Genomic DNA, 23,128 nt, shown 5'->3' on the forward strand with positions numbered 1-23,128 from the left:
CAGAAGTTAACCACATTGGAGAGCAGAGCCACACTATGGGTCTGTCTACACTGCAGTCATGGGGAGCGGATCGCAGCTTGGGCAGACATACGCAAGCTAGCTTTAACTGACCCAGCTTGGGTACTGGAGCGGTGAATCTGGAGCAGCACAGGCTATTCACACCGGCCCAGAACCCTGGGTAATGACTCGGGTTTCACTGCTCCGGTATCTGAACTAGCTGGATTAAAGCTAGCTCAGGTATGTCTACACGTGCGACAGTAGCAACCAGCGACTGCAGTGTAGACATGTACCCTCAGTCACAGCCGGACAATTCTAACTGTATTACCAACAGGCCTGTCCTATCCCCGCGTGTGTCGAGGGGAACAGCAGTCTCTGTTCTTTCCTATGAAGATGCCCCTTTGAGAGATCTCCCATGACTAACACCCCACCTCCTGTTAGCAGTGTTAAAAGCACTCAGTCTCTTAAAGGGGTGAATACAATCATCTGTTCAGAAAGTTTATTTAACTCTAAAAGGCAGCGGTAGAAAACCTGCTGTAATCGGTAAGATACCAAATGCTCAGTAATGCTGCTTGTTTAAAAATCAAGTTAACCATAAAAAGGTCTGTGGAGCAATCCAGTGCAAAGGAAACCACCTGCCCTCCCCCTGCTCTCCAGGGCAGTCGCCGCCAGCTGGCAGCGCCATCCACTGAGCGCCCAGGAGCCTCTTGATCCCCTCAGCCCCCCCCGCCGCTGTCCTACATGGAGCTGAGCTTGTCCTGCAGCGCCTGGAGCGCCAGCCTCATCTGCTCCTCCGTCCCCTGCAGCATCTTCACCTCGATGGTGTGGAAGACGTACAGCACCATCGAGAGCAGCAGCACCACCGTGGCCAGCAAACTCAGCAGGGAGAAGGAGAACTTGGGGAAGGGCTGCGGGGAGTCCCAGCCCACCAGGGAGCTCAGGCCCATGGCCGCCTGCAGGAGCAGGGCCAGGATGGCCATGCGGCCGTTGGAGTAGCGCTGGTGCTCGGCGGCGTGCAGCCCCACCCTCACCTCTGTCCGGGCCTCGTTCACCACGTCCACCAGCTCTGGCTCTGCAAGAGAAAACGGGGGCTTAGCCGCTGCATGGGACAGCTCCTCCCAGCCAGCCCCAGTCTCCCCAGGGGCTCACGGCGTCTTACCCGCCAGAGAGACGCACCGTGCCAATAAGGCAATCAGTGGGAACGCTAAGGCCTTGTCTATGCGGGGCGGGGGGATTAATTTGCACACTAACTGGTGCCTCTGTCAATGTGGTACCTGGCGTACGCCGTTTTCTGCTTCAGGACGGAGCTTTGTGCAGAGTGAGGGGCATTCTGGGCAGGTATCCAACAGTGCTTTGCTTTGCTGCTGGGCTCTATGCATTCTGGGTCTTTCTCGCCATGCGGTGTGAGATTCCCTAGTGCCAGCTGGATGGAAACGATTGGGCTGTGGGATCAAACCCAACCATTCCCTCGATTGCTCTCTTGGGGTTTGCAAACGGCCCGCACGGTCCACCTGCTATCGTGGCCTCGTTCCTGCAGAGCCTGGAACAAGGAGCTCTGACGTGGCTGCGGTCGGAGGCCCACCTAATGACTTGGCAGGCTGACCTGGCTGGCAGAGCTCTCTCAAGATCCCAGCGCTCCAGGCCCCGGGCTGCAGTCCGTGCTGCCCGACAAGCTGCCCTCCCTGAGCCAGCTGCGCCCCCGTTGCCAAGGTCTGAGCGGCCCAACCACTCACCGACTGCGCTGCCGCTGGAGGCCTTGGCCTCCTCTCGTGGCTTCACGCACAGCGTAGCGATAACGGCTTCGTGGTCCGAGTAGGGAATGCTCTTGCCAGGGGCGGTGCCCGTGGTGGTCATGAGGCTGTCACACTTCACCACAAAGCGAGACAGTCCCTAGGGGAAGGGAAGACGGAGGGCGATGGGGCACAGTGCTACGCAGGTCCTGGGGCCATTCTCCCCACGGCCCCTCCCCGGCCTGCCATGGGACGTGGCCCACTTGACGGAAGTGAAATCTGCTGCTCCGTGGCCTAGAGGCTGAAGTGGGAGCTGGGAGGCCGAGTGCCCTATTCTAACCACACAGAAACATCTCGAGACGGAGTTTTTACTGGCAATATTTCCCCACCATCCAAAGGGCTGACAGAGCCGAGCTCCACCCTCAAGTTACAGACAGAGCAGGGCAGCGACGTCGCTTAAGGCCATGCAGCGAGCAAGTGGCAGGAGCTGGGATTATAACTAAGCCTTCCTGCGTCCCAGACCTGTGCCCACCTGCTCAGACCTGAAAAGCAGGAAGACCCTCACAGTACAAGGGCTATGGATTTTGGCTAAGGGACTTCAAAACCAGCAAGATCTACTATATAATATGGGAGGCAGTGTTGCCTAGTGGACAAGGCCTCAGGAGACCTAGGGTCTATTCCCAGCTCTGCCCCTGGCTTGCTCAGTGACCATGGGCAAATCGCTGCCCCATGCCTCAGTTTCCCCATCTGTAAAATGGGGCTAATGCTATTGACCTCATTGGTAAAAGCGCTTTGAGGTCTAGGGATGAAAAGCGCTGTACATAAGAGCTTGGTGGTGGTAACGGCGTAACAACACTGTGCTCTACCAACACAAAGCAGCATTTGAGCCCAACAGCACCTGACGCTCGGGTACGTAACAGACGTACCTGCTCTGGAAAGGCTGCTGCCTCTGGGGCCGGGGGCTGAAGCAGCCAGGACAACAGAGTGTGAGTGTGGGATGGACCAGACCCAGACAGGCCTCTTCCGCCTCTCCTGTCTGACTCGCAGTGTTGGGAAGCGGAAGGCAATGCAGTCTGCTGGGCAGTGCCCGGCGCCAGGATGCAGCCTGGGGCCCTGTTCCCAGCTCTGCCCCGGATGCAGCCTGTGGCCCTGGGCAGGTCGCCTCCTGTCTCCGCCCCACTGTGCTGCACGTACCTTGTAGAGAATGTAGTCGATGCGGATTCCCAGCAGGAAGGGCTGCAGCTCCTCCTTGTTGATGAAACAGTTGGCTGGGACCAGGGTGCAGCCGTCCTCGCAGCCCTGGGAGCCAACACAAGGTCAGTCAGTGCCCCTCCAGACGGACCAGACCCTGCCCTTCTCCCAGAGGGGGCGGGGAGGAGAGCCAGCGTCCCGCTGAGGGGCAGGGGCTCTGGACTCTTACAGGGACTGCAGCCTGGCTGGTGGCTGGGAGGGGAGGTGGAGGTGCTGGGGGACAGCAGGCCGGGGAGGGAGCTGGGGGCGCTTGGGGTGCAAAGGAGGGGCAGCAGGTGGGAGGGGAGCCCAGCCGCGCCAGGCCACTCCTGCGCGCCCGCCTGCCCATCTCCCTCGCAACAGCTCCTCCCTGGCCGGGCCCTATGGGGAAGCGTTTACCTCGAACCTCTCTGTGTCGGCGAAGGAGTCCCGCAGCCCTGTCCAGCCTCGCAGCAGCCGGATCCCCACGTCCCCGGGGTGCATGTTCAAATCCCCACCGAGCAGCACCACGTCCGCTCCCTTCGAGGTGTGTCTGAGGGGACAGGGCAGAGTCACTCGGCGGGGCCAGAGTGAGCGAGCCCCCCCATCACGCTCCCTATGGCACCCTCTGCTGAGAGAACCAGGGACTGGAGTAGCTGGGGGCTTCTCCCACAGCTGATGCACCCCCTGTGGGGAGTGGCCGGGTCTGGAGCAGTTCCGAGCTCCCCTGCTAACGCCCCTTCGTTCCCGAGATGAGACATCGGGGTACAAACAAGGTCCCATTGGCGACGAGCCCGCGGGCGGCGTCTCTGCTTTACTCACTGTATGAACTGAGCCAGCTCCCAGGCCTGCACCACTCGATGGGGGAGGTAAGCGTCCTTGTCCCGGCAGTACTCCGCATGGAGCTGGGGGAAGGGAGGACATGGGCAATGAGTCCAGGCGCTCGGGGACAGACCCTGGGAACCTAGCTCTCGTCTGCCCTATACCAGTGCCCGGTGTGCTCCCAGGCTCCATGCAGTCTGGCTTTAGATGTCTCAAGCCAAGAGGCACTGGATGGAGAAGGAGAGACGGCTTTTCGCCTCTAGGGCTGAATCCAGCCCTGCTGGGTAATGACTGGATATTGCTGGTTAGTGCATCCTACAGGCTCCCATCACACCTGGCACTAACGGAGCCCCTCGCTGGCAGTCTTTTGTTTCCAAGATCTGTGCCAGCAGGGGGTGACCCTGAGCATCTGAACTTCTTTCCTGCCCCATGTCAGAACAGCAATGCTGCTGTGCGGGGTGTGTGTGTGTGTGTGTGTGTGTGTGTGAATGTCCGGAGGGAGAGGGGGGGAACTGATGGTCTAAGGCGGCTCAGCTGAGGCTAGTGGGGTGAAATTGAGCAAAGGGCGATCAGGAACCCTTTCCTGCTGGTGGAACGGTCTTCTAAGGGAAATAGTGAGAGACCCCATGGCTTGAGACATCTCAAGCTAGACTGCACCGTGTTTTTCCAGTGACTCCCAGCCCCTGTCAGAGCCTTGGCCCCCGCCCCCCACCTTCCCCGCAGTGAGACTCACGTGGGTCACGTACACATGGAAGATAATCCCACAGATCTTGATGACGAGGAGCCCCACGGCCTTGCCGCAGAACCAGTCCCCATGCTGGAGCTGCCGGGAAAGGAGAGGAGAGAGAGAGAAGGCTGGTTACAATCCGCGCGTCGCTGCAAAGGGCCCCCCCCTTGGCCGTAAGCAGCCCCCGTGGCGGCCGGCCCCCTGCACTCACCATGTAGGGGTAGCCATTCAGGGAGTACTGGTACAGGAAGGTGTCCAGGATTGGGTATCTGGAGAACACGCAGAGCCCACTGCCAATCACCCCGCTACGAAAGAGAAACTACAGTCACCATCTTCAGCCAGAGCAGGGCCGCCTTGTCACTCAACCCTGCCCTGCCCTTGGGGGTCACTAGGTGGGGTTACTGAGCAAAACTCCCGGAGGAAAGGAGTGGGGTCTAGTAGTTACAGCAGGGGCGAGGTGTCAGGACTCCTGGGTTCTATTCCTGGCTTTGGGAGGGGAGTGGGGCTGGGGTTATATAGTAGCGGACTGGGGGGTCAGCAGTCTCCCAGCCAGATTTAAAAAGGGGTCTTATTAATGAGTTAGGGTAAGCGATCGGCTAGAAAAATGTCGTTGCTATCACGTGATGCACGTATCTGGTGGGCAACCAGGGTGGATACAGATGCTGGAAGTGGTGCAGTTTTTTTTATATCATGTAAATGTTTAAACGTTGTTGGGCATCAAGTCTGAACAAAACCCCATCAAATCCCCAAAAGGGCCATAACTCGAAGAAACACAGTCTTAATTTTGACCAAAATTGGCAGAAAACGTCTAAGTACAATTGATAATGCAACTTTGTTCTCAAAATAGTACTGTCTGGGAAATATTTAGCACCAGGTGATATATTTGATGGATATTCCTGTATTTTTTTTGCTTGTGGTTAAAGCAGAAGTCTGTAGTCATGCGACAGCATGAGCCTGTTTGTACCATGTAATGTATCCAAATATTTGTCAGTATTCGAAGAAAGGACTGATTGGAGAAAAGTTTTTGTCGCTGTTTTATGAATACTGGCTGCTGTCCAATGCTTGCTGCACCTGCCACTGATGTTAATACAGTGTACACCCTGATGAAATACTTTCTGGGTATGTTCTGCTCTCTAGGCCAGGTCTAGACTTATGATGAAGCAACCTCCTGCAAAGCACAGTTGATTAAATGGAGGACTCAAAGGGAATTTGACAATGGCCGCCTTGAGATGGGAGACATGCATCGTTCAATGAATGTCATGGGTGATGTAGGCAGTGTGATGCAGGAAAGTGGGTTTGAAGACATCCTTGTGGAAGCCGTCATCTATGCTGCATCAGTCATCTGCCATGCTCTAAGAGGGACAGAATATAACCCTGGTGTTAGAATCCACAAACTTATGAATGAGGCAACGCATTGCTGGAAATGGATGGCACCTGGCGATCCCATGAACAATGTTCTTCCAGAAGAGGAGACGAGCCCCATCTTGGAGAAAGCTCGAGCACGCGTTGAAGCGTTTGACAACGTGGAGCCGGCACACAGAGAAAACAGTGTGGAAGCACAGAATGCTCTGGCAGAGCACCCAGTCGCTCCACCAGCTCATGGACACATGTTATCCAAGGAACAAACTGTTCAGAGACTGTCAGGACCTCAGCTGGTTCTGGGCACGGTCACCTAGCAACCTAATGAGCGTGGCTGGGCCCAATAAACCTTCACTAAGTGACTGTGCTCTCTGATTGGACAGAAGGGCCAACAGATCCCTATTTAAGCCTGGCAGACACGCAGCACAGCAGACGAGCTTCTTGTTCAGCCCTTGCTTCATCTCACGTCTGTTCCACTCCAGCCCTTGTCCCTGCCTTCCTCGGACTCCTAACGCCTGGCTCTGACCACTGGCTTGTCTCCTGATCACGCCTCCGGTTCTGCCCTTTGGTTCTGCCCCGACCACTAGGCCGGCCTTCTGCTTTGACCACCGAGTCGCACCTACTCCTCAGCGTGTCTGCTCTGGGAGAACTATGTCACGGGATTCTCCCAACTGCTGGTGGATTACGTAGCAGCAAAGAGAGATGATAACAAGTCCACGGAGCTTGAGACATTGGCAGAGATGATTCCACTTGACGTCCAGTGTGGTCATGTGAATGAGGCAAGATGGGGTTGTGTAAAGGTAACAGAAGACAGACTTGTGGAGGATGAGAAGCCAGATATATATCATGTCCCAGTTGATAGGGAACAGAGTACTGGACTGCCAGACCCTTCAGTGGTGTGTGGCATGACATGGCCATCAAGCAATCTCTCAGCAAGGACTGTGGGAAGCATCAGCAGCTTTGCCCAAAGGATAAGGCTCTGACCCAGTATTACCTGACTACGCATTTTAAGGCAGCTGTAGCAGCTATGACAAACAAAGGTGTGGAATGCAGCCTTCAGCAGTAGATCACCACAAAGTGCATGGCTGCTGCTGTCCAAGATATTATAAAAGTCGTGACTGAAAGAATGACCCTGAAACAAGCCCAGACAACAGTCAGCCACTTGTGAATGCTGCAACGTCTACTGTGGCCCCACCTGAAACTGCAGAAAGCTTGTGCATGACCAGAGAGAATGGCACACAAGAAACGAAGCCGTTTGTAACCAGTAGGCTACAAAGGGGGGAGGTAGGCCTCTTTTGATCCCCTAAACAGGCATAATCGCAAATCATTTGGTAATCACAGTTGAACAAAAGAAGACGCAGACAGCACAAGCAATCATTATTGATGGTCAGATATCCAGCAAGCTGACAGTTATTGTCCAGTCCAGAGATGCTGATAGCAAGAGTCTGATGAAGTATGAGCTGGCACCTGCCCCGCTTTCCCTCTTCAACTTGAGATGGATCTCTGAAAAACACCCAAAAGAGCAACATACCCTCTTGGCTGGAGAAAAATCTGTCAGTGGTTAAGCTACCTTGTATCACAAGTTGGCTGTACGTTGTGTGACAAGGTACATCCTTATGGTTGTTCTAAACCTGCTGCCTGTTCATTTCATCGGGTGACCCCTGGTTCTTGTGTTCTGTGAATGGGTAATTAACACTTCCCTAGTCACCTTCTCCACACCATTCCTGATTTCATAGACCTCTAGCAAGTTCCCCCTCAGGTGTCTCTTTTCCAAGCTGAACAGTCCCAGTCTTTTTAATCTCTCCTCACATGGAAGCTATTCCATACCTTTAATCATTTTTGTTGCCCTTCTCTGTACCTTTTCCATTTCTAACATATCTTTTTTGAGAGGGGGGCGACCAGAACTGCGCGCAGTATTCAAGGCATGGTCAGCTGCTGAACAGTATCCATGGCTGTTGTTGGTGACAATTACGCAAATGAAGGATCAATGAAATTTGGTGAGAGAGCCCACAGGCACAATGTCCAAATGCAAGAAGTTTGGAACCTTACTGTGCTAGCAGCATTACCAAAGCAATGTGTGACGATGATGCTCTATTCAAAGACTAAATCTAACTTGCAAATTTTCTCCTCACTGTCTGGTTCGGGAAGTGGGAGCAGAGATTGTCAGCTGGTCGTGAAGTGCACTTTGCCGGTGGGTGTCACAGCATCCAACGAGCAGTGCGAGTCGTGCCTGGCCACCATTCTGCAATACCGAAACTTGAGGCAGATCCTGAGGAAGCAGATTCACAGATGTTCTTGCACATTGCTCATGCAAAGCAAACATCCAGAGTAAACAGGCTGCTTGGACTCAGATGCGGAAGTTCTGTGCCAAAGATAATGCTCTGTTTGTGGGGCAGCTGGTGTTGGCCCAAAGAAGAGCTTCATTCCCACGCACAGAGAGGCTATGGAGCTGGGAATGGACGTGTGTCTGAGGCGGCCAAACAGTCATGCACTCGTTCGTGCCTCTACTTCAGCTATCAGTGGCATGGGAAAAAGAGATGGCTGCAGACAGCAGCTGAGCACTCGGAGAAGGCGTTTAGAGCTCTTCTTCCCACCCCTCGCAGCAGGAGTGTGGAAGTAGGGGAGCGCCAGAATGTCTCTCACACATCCATTTGGACACCCCACTCCCCAGGCTCAGGGCGCTGGGTCTATGGCATGCATTGCGATTGTTTGTTCTCAATTCCCCACTCTGGTCTTGGGGCTGAGGCAGGGGTCTGCACTGCTGGTGTCTATGCTTCACTCCCCACCCTGAGCTCAGTGCTTCTGGCATTTACAAAGCATGTCCCGTCTCAGCTCGCTGGTCTCAGGGAGGTGGCTGTCGTATGGACCGAGCATGCCCACTCTCAGCAGCCCCCTCCTCTGCTCTCCGGGCTATATGCCTGTCACATGCCTAGTCTCAGCTCCCTTACGGTTACAGTGCTGTTTGCCTGTGATATGGACCAAGTCTACCCACTCTCAGCTCCCCGTCTCAGCCTTGTGGCAATACTCAGCACTGCCCTCCCTCACTTTGAGATGCCTAGAAAATCGGGCACAACAACGGACCCCCCCAGCCCCGAGTTAGGTGGTGAGGCTCCTTCCTCAGTGAATGGGGAGAGACAGGAATTAAGACTGGGCTTGTTGGTCTAGGGGCCAAACTGGGCTGGGGAGGGCTCCCTCATGTTTGCCTGGTGAATCTGTTCCACTAACTAAGTATTATTTGGGCCAATAGCTGGGTTACAATCACTTGTTAGTCCAGTGGTGAGGGATCCCCGGGCTGCCTGATGAGGAGAAGGGCTTTGCCAAAGGTGCTCCCTTGAGCTTGCTGCTGGTCCACTTTATTAATTGGAGGGCCAAAGGCTGTCTCAGGGCTCTGCTATAGCCCAGTGGTCAAGGGGCAGACCTGGGGTGTTAGAGGTCCTCATTTGAGTCTCCCTGTGCTAGGGAGGGCCTTTGGTCTTTCCTCTTGAAGTGGTTCCACTTGAATTAAATATTAGTTGGGCCAAAGGGATCCTCCAATGTGAAAAGCTCTCTATAGGCCAGTGGTGAGGGTACTACCTTGGGATGCTGGAGGTGCTGGTTTGAGGCCTCTCCCTGCCAGAGGTGGAAAAGGGATTTGGAGGGGGAGCTCCCTTAGTCGTCCCTCTTAAAGAGATTCCACTTTAATTAAGTATAAGTTCCGCAAAGGTTAGCACTAGAATAACTCTATAGTCTACTGGTTTTGACGCTTGCCTGGAATGTGGGAGAACCAGGTTCACATCCTCCCTCTGCCTGTTAAGAAGAGACTAGAACAGGGGTCTCCTTCCCTCCCAGGTGACCAGGCTAAGAGGCGGGAGCTCCTTGTTTAAGTCCTCTCTCTTTTGCAGGAGGCAAACGCAGCGGGGCATGTGTGGGGTCAATCTACTCCCCCCTCTGCCCAGAGAACCTGTGGTGATGCTTCAGACCCTACCAGGCCCTGAACGACGAGGAGGTGGGGCAGAGAAAGGGATCTGGCTCTGGGCAAGAGGTGCAGAAGATGCCTCTATGTGTCAGAGGTTTGGGATCCCTCAGCGGTTAAGAGCAGCTTTGTGAGGAGCCAGGTCTATCGTGATTCCCTCCAATGACCAAGAGTTACTCCCTGTAACATCCCAATGGGAGGTAACGCCAGACATGCCCTCCAGGCCACAAACCCATAGACTTCCCCAGGACCACTAGTCAAGTATCCTTAGGCTTGGAAGGACCAGATTTTTATCAGTAAATGTCGCTTTCACCGCGCACACACAAACCGATGGAAAAAAATATGCGATAAGTGAAATCTACAGACAGGCCCAGTCAGAAAAATGCTGCTTGAGAACTTTGATTAACTTTGTATATTTTGACCTGTGGCGTTGACAATTTGTGTTTTAATGGTTATAAAGCTTTAACTTGTTGAATCTCAGCATCTACTGTCATTAAATAATTATTCCCTGACCTCTCCCTCTAACATTCCAGCAAATGAGAAGATTTCATGTGGATAATACATTTTAAAAATGCTTAAAATCATAATTCAGTGCAACTGTAAAATTTTCAATCAATCAAAATTGAAAAATATGCTTCACAATAAATATCAACACTACTGGTCGAAAGGATAAACAAATCAACATCGAATTCTGGCAAGTCTAAGTATCCCTTAAGCATTCTCTTCTGGCAGAGGGAGATGGGACAGTTAGTACAGACACAGGGGATGGCTTTAAGGCTATTCTATCAACTCTGTAAATGTCATAGCTCCCCGTATGGGAGAGTCTCCAGGGGGAAAGAGGGATTCACTCATGCAAATCCAGAGGCAGGTAAACAGATCTGGAAAAGGCTCAAAACCCCACCGCTCCCAGCCTGGGAAATTGCACAGACTGGTTTGGACTGGTTGAAGGCAGCGACCAAATAAAGAACTGGGAAGGGTAGAAAGCGACCAGCCTGACATGGGGAAGGGGGTCACTCTCACTCGACCCAAGAGGGGATGTGTCGCTGTGACCAAGAGACACAGATCCGGTGGGGAAAGTCTAAGAGACTGTTCCCATTAGGGTGTCCATGTGGAAGGCGGGTGACACTCCACAGCAATTGACTAGCCATTTATTCACACCTCAGTTAATCATGTATGAACCACTTACAAGCACACCTTTAATATCAAGCCTGTCCCAGGCTGTATCTGAGGGGGGCAGGAGACATAAGGGCTGGGCTAGCACTGGAAGGGATGACCCTGCTTGCCTTTTTCCCTGACAAAGTCCGCTTGGGTGCTCCTGAGAGATGCTGTCTCAGCGAGTCGCTATCTGCTGCCTCCAGTCCCTTTGTGCCTGCCCATTTATGGTCATGCCACAGCTGCCCCGTGGAGAAGCTCCGCCCAGAGAACGCCAAGAACCCAGTGTCCCTGCCCCGGGCACTGCAAAGACAGCTGGAGAGCATCACTATTCCCTGCTGGGATCTCAAGGGAGCTGCAAAAGGCCTGTGATATAATCTCCAGAGATAGCTTGCGACATCCAGCTAATACCCTGCCCTCGGGTGATAGGCTACCCTGGGTGGGGGCGGGGAGAATGTTCACCAGTCACCACCCTAAGGCTCTGTGTCAGAGGGGCAAAGGCCGCTCACCTGCCGTGGTCCCTGGGGCGGGGACACGGCACGTAGCAGCCTGCCAGGGTTCAGTGCTGGCATAACAGCAGCAAACTTTATTATGATTAAGAGGCGGCGCTTTCTGCTGAGCAAAAGAAAGGGTGTGTCTTATTTCCAGAGAACCTTTCCTCCCAGCATGCTTCACAGACCACTGCATTTGGGTCACTGAAATGCAGCCGTCTCTGGGGTGGAACGTGGCAGCTGTTTAACAGTGCACCCCATCAGGTTCATGCAGCACCTGACATCTTACAGTGAGCTGTAGCTCCATAAAGCCAACGTGAACCCACGCGAACTCCAACTGCTTCCTTCGCCCAGAGCTCAGCATGACGTAGCATTGCCAATCCCAATCCATGAGCTCGGCTTAGCAGCCATGAGATCTTTAAAAATACCTTCCGGATTCTTTTTGTCTCCTGGTGTCATAGCTGCCAGGGCTGTGTTTTCAGACTTTCCTCTGCAACCACGAGAGACAGAAACCTCCCATCTTTTTTTTTAAGCCGAGATTCTCAGAGAATCACACGGGTTGAGGAGCTGGGACTTCAAGAAAACCATCAATGACCGCAAAGCTCCTGATAAGATCCCGTGAGTTTGCAAAACTGAGTGCTACCTGCTGCCAGGGCCCCTCTGATACACGGATAAGCAGCACCCGGGGACTCCAACAGCGCCTCTTACCTTTTGAAGTAGTGGGAGTAGGGGTAGCAGGCAGTCAGCTTCTGTTTCAGCTCACAATAGTCCCTCTCGCTCCACACCTGGAGAAGCAGGAGAGAGGCTGAGAGCAGCGGGAACTCGAGTCACGGAAGAGAAGCCAGCCCAGCCCCACCTGCTTCCATGGCCCTCTCCCTCTCCCTCCTTCACCCCCACTCCAACTCCCAGCCCTCATCACCTCCCGCACCCTGGCCTCCCTGAGCCCTCACCTCCTGTAAGAGTGCCAGGTCGAACCCCTCCTGGCTAAGCGTGTCGCCAATCAGCCCAATGCGCTCCTGCCGCAGCTTACTCAAGTAGCGAATCGCCCTGGGGGGGAAGAAAGGAGAGGGTGTGACGGGCATCCTTGACAGAGGCTCACCTCCTCCTCCAACCAGCGCAGCTCAGGCCCCTAGTGCCTTGAGCAGTCATAGGGAAAGGCATTTAGGGAGGGGTGCCCATGTGCTGGGAGACCCCTGAATGCCAAGGATCGCCCTCCAAACACGCAGCGGTCTAGAGCCCCAGCTCTGTCCTGCTTGAGGCAGGGATACAAAAGGGACAGGAAGTTTCCTTCAGCCTCTTGCATGCTCACCTCAGTCTCAAAGCAAGAGAGACTCCTCCAGGGCTGGCCTGCGGGGACAGAGGGGCAAGCAGGGTGGTTGCCCTGGGCACCAATTTCTGGCATGCGGGAGGACACCAAATCGGAGGTTTGGGGTTTTTTTTGGCTCAGCCATTCGGGGGAAATTGGAAACATTTTCTGCCCCAGTTAACAAAACACCCAGGGCCAGCCCTGGACACAGCGCAAGGAGAAGCAGGAGCAGCCGGGTTTAAAATCAGACCAGACACAGGACTAGGAAGGTAAAGAGGAGGGGTGGAGGGGATTTGAATTCAATAGGGCTTCATGGCCCTGGTCGCGTCTAATGCCTACGACTCCACAAAGCCATACGCAAGATGAGAGCCCTTGTGGGAGGCCGTGTTTGCAGGCCTGGCCTGACTCCTGCATGGGTCACGTAAGGTGCTTTGCACGCGTGCTTGGGAATCGGGGGCAGCGTGTACCCAACACACACTAGCTGGGGGGAGGGATAGCTCAGTGGTTTGAGCGCTGGCCTGCTAAACCCAGGGTTGTGAGTTCAATCCTTGAGGGGGGCCACTTAGGGATCTGGGGCAAAATCAGTACTTGGTCCTGCTAGTGAAGGCAGGGGGCTGGACTCGATGACCTTTCAAGGTCCCTTCCAGTTCTAGGAGATAGGATATCTCCATTTATTTATTTATTTTAGCTGAGCCAGTTTCCTTGCCCAAACCCGAACCCGCAATGCGCACAGTCTGCCTGCAGGCAAGAGCTGCCAGTGCATGAAACAGGGCTGGCAGTCTGGGCTGAGGAGGCTGGCACAGAACCCACAGCAGTGACGATGTGAGCAGCACCGAGGCTCCCTGTATGGGGGGGAAGAGTGGGGCTTGCTCCAGGAAGGCAGCTCGTTGCAAATGGACAGGGGAGGAGGGACCAAGGTGAAGCAGGATGGAGCCCCTGAACCTGAGTAACTCCTGACTGCAGGGTGCAGATCTGCAGCTAAGTTGGGAGGGATGGGTTAACCGAGGCCCTGCATTGCCTCTGGTGACAGATCCCCCCGCCCCTCAAGACAGGGGCATCCAGCTTTGTGACACTTCACTCACACATCCCAGTGGCCTGGTTGTGAACAACGGGCACCAGGTCCCATTCCCAGGCACCTCCTCTAGGACAAACAACAACGCTGCCACTGCCAGCATCTCCCACCCCAGGATCTCCATGCGCTTTACAATGGCAGCCCTGCTGGGAGGCGGAGGGTGTGACGGGTTGGATCACAGAAACCCCCCTGGGAGCTGCCACCCAATGTGCAAAGACTACCCCTGCTTCTGTTTTCCCTGCCAGCTCAGGATTCCAGCACCCTGTCTTGCTGAGCCAGACACTCCAGTCTGCTCTAACAAAGACTCAGGGTCCGAATCACTTGTCCCAAAGCTGCAAGTTTACCTGAAAACCAGCTCACAGGAGTGTGCTTGTCTTTAGCACTCAGATGCCCAACTCCCAATGGGGTCTAAACCCAGATAAATCCGTTTTACCCTGCATAAAGCTTATGCAAGGCAAACTCATAAATTGTTCGCCCTCTATAACACTGATAGAGAGATATGCACAGCTGTTTGCTCCCCCAGGTATTAATACACACTCTGAGTAAATTACTAAATAAAAAGTGATTTTATTAAATACAGACAGTAGGATTTAAGCGGTTCAAAGTAGTAACAGACAGAACAAAGTAAGTCACAAGCAAAATAAAATAAAATGCGCAAATCTATGCCTAATCAAACTAAATACAGATAATCTCACCCTCAGAGATGCTTCAGTAAGTTTTTCTCAGACTGGACACCTTCCAGGCCTGGGCACAATTCTTTCCCCTGGTACAGCTTTTGTTCCAGCTTAGGTGTTATCTAGGGGATTCTCCATGATGACTCCTCTCCCTCTCTGTTCTCTTCCACCCCTTTATATATCTTTTGCATAAGGCGGGAACCCTTTGTCTCTCTGGGTTTCCACCCCCCCTCACTGGAAAAGCACCAGGTTAAAGATGGATTCCAGTTCAGGTGACATGATCACATGTCACTGCAAGACTTCATTACTCACTTGCCAGCACACATATACAGGAAGACTCACAGGTAAACACAGTCATCTGCAGACAATGGTCCTTGTTAATGGGAGTCATCAAGATTCCAAACCATCATTAATGGCCCACACTTTACATAATTACAATAGGCCCTCAGAGTTATGTTTTATATTTCTAGTTTTAGATACAAGAGTGGTACATTTATACAAATCGGATGATCACACTCAGTAGATTATAAGCTTTGTAATGATACCTTACAAGAGACCTTTTGCATGAAGCATATCCCAGTTACGTTATACTCACTTATATTTTTATAAAACCATATAGACTGCACAACGTCACAACAACGGGCACCAGGTCCCATTCCCAGGCACCTCCTCTAGGACAAACAACAACGCTGCCACTGCCAGCATCTCCCACCCCAGGATCTCCATGCGCTTTACAATGGCAGCCTTGCTGGGAGGCGGAGGGACATATATTAGCGTCCCCACTTTACAGGAATTGAGGCACAGAGAGGCATCAAACCAGCAGCAGCGTTCCTGGCTCGCAAGTCCTCTGCTTTAACCCCTAGATGTAATAATGGGGAATGTGCTGAGAGAGATCAGAGGGACCCCCTGGCTGCACGTCTGTGCTAAGGTATGTCATGCCTCTCCCGGGTGAACCTGCACCCACTGCCCTGGAGAGCCACCCTCCACCAGTCTGCTTTGAACTCTGCTCGTCCAATGGAAGAGCAAACAAACGGCGACTTACCAGCAATTGAGGTTGAAGACGCGCAGCTCCAGCGGCGGATCTGGGTCCATCACAGCCAGCTGGTGGGTCGCCAAGCCTTCTTGCCGTTCAAGGAGCAAAGGGCGGAAAGCAAGGGGAATCCTGCTCTGATGACGAAGCCAGCGAGAAAGGGGTTGGAGGTGGTTTGAATCAGGGTCCCCCCTCGGTTCCGGGCATCTACAGGTTCTCAGTCCCCGGAGTGGAGCTGAGTGAGGAGAGAGGCGTCAGGCTTTGCCAGGTGATAGGGTAACTAAGACCGCTGCATTGGCAGGTTAGCTGGAGAGGACAAGGGGGTGGGGCGACTGCTGGCACTATCTCAACACAAACACCTGTGCTTCTGTATGCATCTCTCAGCTAACTCCGGGAGGCAGCAGATGGGAGGCGACAGTAGGAGGGAAAGGTGCAGAGCTAAGAGGGGTTCAGGAATTAAAGGGACATGCACAGGTGAGACTGGGCACATTTACACTCGCTAAGCCCGCACGGACATGCTGCTTGGCTTCTCTTTTTCAAGGATTTCAGCTGAAGCAGGTGAAGAGATGAACCCCCACCCCACCTGCGGCTGCTACTCAGACAGCACAGCGGCTGGGAAGTGCAGGAGAGCCAGGCAGTGAAACCGACTACGCTCCTAAGTGAAACTGACCAGCCAGGTTTTCCCCCACCAGGCTGAAAGAATCAATCATGAGAAGTGTACTGGATTTTTAAAACTCTTCCTGTTTTAATCTTTAATCTGGCCCTGGGCAGATGACTTGGGCTTGCAGGGCTAAAAATTGCAGCGTAGGGTACGTCTACACATCTATTAAATATCAGCTACACAGGGTCAGCTGGCTCAGGCTTGCGGAGCTTGGGCCGTGGGGCTAAAAACTGCAGTGTAGATGTTTGGGCTTGGACTGGAGCCCGAGCTCTCGGACCCTGCAAGAGAGGGAGCTCAGGTTTACAAGGTCTATAGGTGCCTAAAGTTGCAGATAGGCGCCAAAGTCAGCTATTGTTAATTTGTGCCTAGTACCTTTCATCGGGGGGACCTGAAAGCGCTGCACAATTCCTCCTCCTTCCCCATCTACACCTCTGTCACCACCAGGCAGGATTAGCACAACCTGTTCTTTTCAGGGTTCCCCTAGACGTTCATGCTGAAAGTTGAGCTAGTGCATCACACAGCGTCCTGATTGCTCAGGGGAGCAAGGCGGAAGCAGCTCATGACACCTGTGCTCTGCACACCGCTCCGGCACGCAGGTGCCAGTCGGGGCGTCAGTTTCAATCTATAAGGCACTATGTGGTTTGGAACCTGGCCACAGCCGAGACTATCTCTGCCCCTAAACCCTACTGCAACTGCAGGCAGTCCCTACACATGAGCTCCTCACAGGCCCAGAATGCTCTCAAACAGATGGTTCTGTGGCACCGAATCCTGCAACCTGCGCCCAAGTTTATTCGCCTTTGGAGCTTATTGCCAGGCTCGTCTTTTCAGACAGCGCTAGCTAAGAAGTTGCCTTCTTTTCCATTCCCAGTTGCTTCCCAGGTAGGGGGCTGGTTAATTGGGGGAGGCTTAAAATTTCTGCCCATTGAAAGGAAGTGAGACATACCACGGAAATGGGCAAACTATAGATTATTCAGACAATACATGCACGTGTAGGTACAGCACGTATAAGCGCAAAACCTTACGTTAATGCAATGCTGAAATTTGCACATTTAAACACAGGCCATGCAGGGAATGAAAGAGTTAACATGAGCACAGTCACATTAATTCACTCAACACTGCACACGCTGCATGAATTAAGGGGGAAATATTAAAAGCCTAAGTATCCATCAAAACGACAAGATACGAACAAGGAGACGGAATTAACGTTGCTCTAAGATCCGTACACGGTTTCATTTCCTGAACTGCCGGTGTTTAAATTTGCAAGCTCCACTGTGTATTAACACAGGCATTTGCATGTATCTTCTTTAGTTAAAAGAAAGAACCAACCCGACGACGGGGTTGCCTAACTGCGTATTGGTACAATTTCAAGGTTTTAACTCAATTATCTGCAGACACCACACCACCCCCTGCAGCATTATGCAACTGTGCAGTACACAGAACCCCACTACTTCAACCACAGTAAATACTGTTACTGTGCATGTGCAAGGCGAACCTTTCAACTGCTTGTAAACAATCAAGGCGATATTCCTCCTTTAAGAGGAACCACAGCTTTAATAGTCTAAAGTGGTGTTATAAAACAGGACCGCCTCCCTGTCCTAAACTATTGCAACAAGGGTGTTGCTTTGTGTCACGGAGTCCCCGGGCGATGGTCTGGAACTGCTCCCCACAAAGCCAGTCAGGACTTTGGGGAGCCTCCTCTCCCTCGGAGCAGACCGTCTTCAGGGCAAGAAGCTCACACGGCTTCACCTCCTGGGTCTCTCCTGGGAGCATTCAGCATATGCCCCTCCATGCGCTTCCCACAGCGAGTCCGCCCAGGTGGGGTCCTGGGGAAGCCAAAGGGTTCTGCACCCCCCACTTCGCAGTCAGACGTGACTCTCAGCCAGCCAGTAAAACAGAGGTTTATTAGATGACAGGAACATGGTCTAAAACAGAGCTTGTAGGTCCAGCGAACAGGACCCCTCCGCCGGGTCCATTCTGGGGCCCAGCGAGCCAGACAACCCCGTCTGCCCTCACTCCTAGTCCCCAGCCAGCTCCAAACTCCAACCCCCATCCAGCCCCTCCTTCTCTGGGCTTTGTCTCTTTCCCAGGCCAGGAGGTCACCTGATCCCTTTGTCTCCAACACCTTCAGTTGGCACCTTTGCAGAGGAGGGGCCCAGGCCATCAGCTGCTAGGAGACAGAGTGTCGGGCATTTATGTACACTGGCCCTTTGCTCAGCAGCAACCACACACCCTTATCCCACCACCTAGATACTTAAGAACTGCATAGGGGAAAATGAGGAAAACATTAAGAACAGTCCCACTTCGTCACACTTTGCAGTGTGAAACAGCTTATCTGTTCCTCCCCAGAGGTGGCTGCATTTCAGTGTGGTTTGTGAAGTGCCTTGTCTCTGTTTGTACCCACTCACCGCCCCAGAGCATTTTCAGAGCGTTCTAAAAAAAAGAATCCGTTGGGCTGGAACTTTCTTAGCACTTGGCCTAAAGGTGACTATTTTCAAAGAAAGTTTGAAGACCATGTGATCTTCAGTAGGCTTGCATGCAAACATGTAACAAACCCATGGCCATTCGGAACATCACGGTAAGGGACGGTCTTCTTTAACGGTGTACCCACATTCAACGGACACAATGTTCAACATGACATTACCCGTCCACACTGACTGCAACGTCATGAGTAACACGGTGTTAGTTAACACAACGTAGTTTTCTAGTGTAGACAAGCCCCTGGATGGACATAACTTCTCCTGACCAAAAGGACAGGCCCTCACCACTGTAGATAGGAGATTCTCCATTAGCTATAGGCAGTGGAGGGCTGATATCACAGAAGTGATTAGTTCTGACTCCAGCCAGCAGCAGGCAGTGATTGCCCCTACCAGTTTGTTACCATAAGAACATAAGAATGGCCAGACTGGGTCAGACCAAAGGTCCATCTAGCCCAGTATCCTGTATCCGACAGTGGCCAGTGCCAAGTGCCCCGGAGGGAATGAACAGAACAGGTAATCATCCAGTGATCCATCCCCTGTCGCTCATTCCCAGCTTCTGGCAAACAGAGGCTAGGGACACCATTCCTGCCCATCCTGGCTAATAGCCACTGATGGACCTATCTGCCATTAATTTATCTAGGTTTTTTTTTGAACCCTGTTATGGTCTTGGCCTTCACAACATTCTCTGGCAAGGAGTTCCACAGGTTGACTGTGTGTTGTGTGAAGAAATACTTCCTTTTATTTTTATTTTATTTTATCTTAGAGCCAGTTGAGTTATCCCTTATGGATACCACTCACTGTGAATATAGTCCCGGTTTTGGTCAGTGAATCATTTAACTAACCCAACCCTCTTTTTTGGACTGCGTTTATGAATCATAAGTATTCATGCTTTGCAAGACACCATTTGTGTTCTGCGATTGGCCATCTAAGTCACAACACATCCTGATTAGATCACAAACATTTTCAATAAGGGAATGCCACCCCATCCAGTATGGATTTTTGGGCAATTCATCCTTTGTGCTAACACGAGCAAAACATTTGAATTAATACCTTCCGACACTCAAATGATGAATTATAATACAGTGGAACCACAGAGTTACGAACACCTCGGAAATGGAGGTTGGTTGTAATTCTGAAATGTCTGTAACTCTGAACAAAACGTGCTGGTTGTTCTTTCAAAAGTTTACAACTGATCATTGACTTATACAGCTTTCAAATTTTACTTTGCAGAAGAAAAATGCTACTTTCCCTTTTTTTAAGTAGTTTACGTTTAACACAGTACTGCATTGCATTTGCCTTTTTTTGTGTGTGTGTGGTCTCTGCGGCTGCCTGACTGTGTACTTCCGGTTCCAAATGAGATGTGTGGTTCACTGGTCAGTACATAACTCTGGTGTTCGTAACTCTGAGGTTCTGCTATAATCATTATATATATGACAATAGCACCCTAGTCAAAATCAAGGTCTCAATGTGTTGGGTGTTGTACATACCCCAAATAAGAGATAGTTTACAATCCAAATACCTACACAGCTTACAATCTAAATTCACAAAGGGTGGGAGAAAGGAAGTATCATTATTCCCATTTTACAGAGGCCAACTGAGGCACAGAGAGAATAAATGACTTGCCCAAGGTCACACAGGAAGCGAACTCTAACCTGAATTCCAGTCTGTTGACGTAACCATCCTTTATCCACGTGACTCACGCATTGCACTGATTTAAAATGGGGGCTTTTATTAAAAAGCAAAGATGTGTTTGTGTTCCTATCTGATCGACCGTACTATATATTATAAACAACATTAACATATTCAAACAAGACAGAGGGAGATGCCGTGGTTACTGCCCAGCTATAACACATGGTGTCATGCATAGTCATAGACAGGATATGAAACCCAGCTAAAAATTCCTTTTTTTTTTTTTTTCAAAGTCACGTGAACACAGTTAACCATGTGAAGGGAAGTTCAGAGCCACCGTGTACACACTCAGAATGGAGTGAGCTGGAATTATACGTCTGATCTGTGCAGTATTTGGTGTCCGTCTAATGAAGAGTTGAAACAATTACACGTGACATACTTCCGTAAGGACGTACAGTGGGTAAAAGGGCTTTACAGAGATTTATTAAGACTCCACCCCTGTGCGGGGATCAGGGCTGCTTTAAAGCTGCCATGACATGTTCAGTGGAAATATGGAACTGCCAAAAGTCAGCAGGAGAGGACGAGTATAAATGTCCCAGGCCCGGTCTGCACAGAGGTTGGGTACCAGCGTAAGGGCGAGGGGTGTGATTTCGTGTTTAAAATCAAAAGAGTTAAATCAGTCCAAAACCCTAGCATTGTTATGGAGGTATAAAGGCACCTTATACTGGTAACGCTTATTCCCCTTAATGCATGGGAGCGGTTATAAAAAGGATATTTATATGCTGCTATAGCTGCATCCACGTTAAGGGGCAATATCACTTCAACTCTAGCACTTTGACCTGGCAGCTCTAACACACACTGAAACTTCGCTCTTGTTAGCCCCTCGCGGAACAGGGGTCTCTGACTCCTGGCGTAGCACGTGCAGAACCACCATGGTGCCCGTACTTTGGCACCCTGTGCAATAGCGCTCGGGCTCACTAATATGCACGTCTCCTGGGGAACGGACGGGCAATTCAACCTACTGCGCACCCCCCCCCCTCCCCGAGCCTAATAGGGGCGCATGCAAGCCGGGCCCCATAGCCGGCCCCTGAGGGTTTTCAGAAGTGGGAGGGGGGAGGCAAGTCACCCCCCCCCCAATAATTACATCTTTCAGAAGCAGGGACAAAACGCCTGGCGCTTTGCAGCGATTTGCCATTTGCAAGCATTAGAGACGCGAAGCGATTAATAAACTCGCTGCACGGGAGGGATCGGGGCGCGGGGAGGGAGTAGAGCCCCCCCCAGGCAGGAGAGAGGCGCACTCAGGGTAGAGCTTGGAAGCCAGCGGACAAAGAAAGCAGCCGCGTCTCCCTGCAGCTGGGCCCGTGGCTGTGCCCTGGCGAGCGCCGGCGGGAGCCTGGCACGGCTGCCAAGGGGGTGCCCGCAGCCCCGCCCCGCCGGGGACACATGGGTGCGCCAGTCCCTCCCTCCCGGGTCGCCGCTGGGGGTGTCTCACCTGCTGCGGGCTCGCGCCATTTTCCCGGGCGGCTGAGCCAGCGGCGAGGCGGGGCATGCTGGAGCTTGGAGTCCTTCCCGGCGGCGGCCGCCTGTTGCTGGGGGGGGGGGGGGGGGGGGGGGGGCGGGAGAGGCTGTGGGAAACTACTAATCCCGCGGGGTGGCGCTGCCGGCTGGGCGCGGGAACTACAAGTACCAGGGGGCTGTGCGGCTGCAGGCGCCTGCTGCTCTATCAGCGAGGGGGGGGTTAGCTGGAAGCGAGGCAGGGGATAAGTAGCGGGGGGGTGCACATTGTGGGGTGTGCATGACTCACTCTGGGGGTGGTGGGTTCCCCCCAGGCTAGGGGGGAGGGGTTTCTAGTTTTAAGGGGTGCAGGGGGAGGATGGGGGGAGTGTGTGTTTGTTTGTGTTGGGGAGAATGCACAACTCTTGCACTTTAAAAGAGAGTCTGGCCTGCCAAGGTGCCTACATTTCTAGGGACATGCCTCGCCTCCACAGTCCCCCTCCATGCCCAGTTCTAAACAAGCCTCTGGAGAGAAGCATGCAGGCCCACTGCAAATCCCGGACAGAATAGATCAGGAGGGCAGGTAGAAATGAAGGGGAAAGATTGGGGTGGAGAAAGAAAGAAAACACACTGGAGGTGGAGACAGGAAGAGAGGGGTCAATTCAGGTTTGTTTACACACCGAACTTTACAGAGCGATTTAGTTCAAGGGCTGCAGACACATTTATTGATTTAAAGCGGGTTATATCTGTTTAACTTGCACCTGTAAATTTACTGACACAAGACAAGGCCCCAATAGTAAGAACATAACAGCCATCCTAGGTCAGAGACCAATGGTCCATCTAGCCCAGTATCCTGTCTCTAACAGTGCCAAATACTTAAGAGGGAATGACTAGAACAGGGCAATTATCAAGTAATCCATCTCCAGGCATCCAGTTCCAGTGTCCAGCAGTCAGAGGTTTAGAGAGCCCCAGCCCATGGGGTTGCATCCCTGGCCACCTTGGCTAATAGCCATTGATGGACCTATCCTCCAGGAACTTACCTAATTCTGTTTTGAGCCCAGTTATTCATTTGGCCTACACAACATCCCCTGGCAACAAGTGCCACAGGTTGACTGTGCATTGGGTGAAGAGGTACTTCCTTTTGTTTTAAACCAGTGCTTGGACTCTGAACTCGGCCAAGGGGAGGTTTCACCCACGCAGGCTGTTGGAAATACTAGTGGAGGGCCAGAGAAGAACATGCAAGGGTCTAGGAATGGGCTATCAGGCCATCCCTAGCCAAACACCAGGGAGTTTTCAGGGGGTTGTCTGCCCACCCCATCCACAGCCCATTTTATACTATAATGACC

The 23,128-nt window shown here is 52.4% G+C and overlaps 1 protein-coding gene across 1 annotated transcript; it reads right to left on the minus strand.

Moving 5' to 3' along the window:
* Positions 1-734: 734 nt before the first annotated feature.
* On the minus strand, positions 735-21,813 carry SMPD2 (sphingomyelin phosphodiesterase 2). The gene is made up of 11 exons (XM_065402948.1): positions 21,781-21,813; positions 15,534-15,756; positions 12,390-12,486; positions 12,148-12,224; positions 4,697-4,790; positions 4,492-4,581; positions 3,759-3,841; positions 3,357-3,489; positions 2,922-3,026; positions 1,731-1,887; positions 735-1,069 (listed from the first exon to the last, which is right to left on the minus strand). Exons 2-11 carry the CDS (start codon positions 15,581-15,583, stop codon positions 735-737), a joined length of 1,221 nt encoding a protein of 406 aa, XP_065259020.1. The 5' UTR covers positions 15,584-15,756; positions 21,781-21,813.
* Positions 21,814-23,128: the final 1,315 nt, after the last annotated feature.

The sequence above is a fragment of the Emys orbicularis genome, chromosome 4 (assembly GCF_028017835.1).
Source record: "Emys orbicularis isolate rEmyOrb1 chromosome 4, rEmyOrb1.hap1, whole genome shotgun sequence".
NCBI lineage: Eukaryota > Metazoa > Chordata > Testudines > Emydidae > Emys > Emys orbicularis.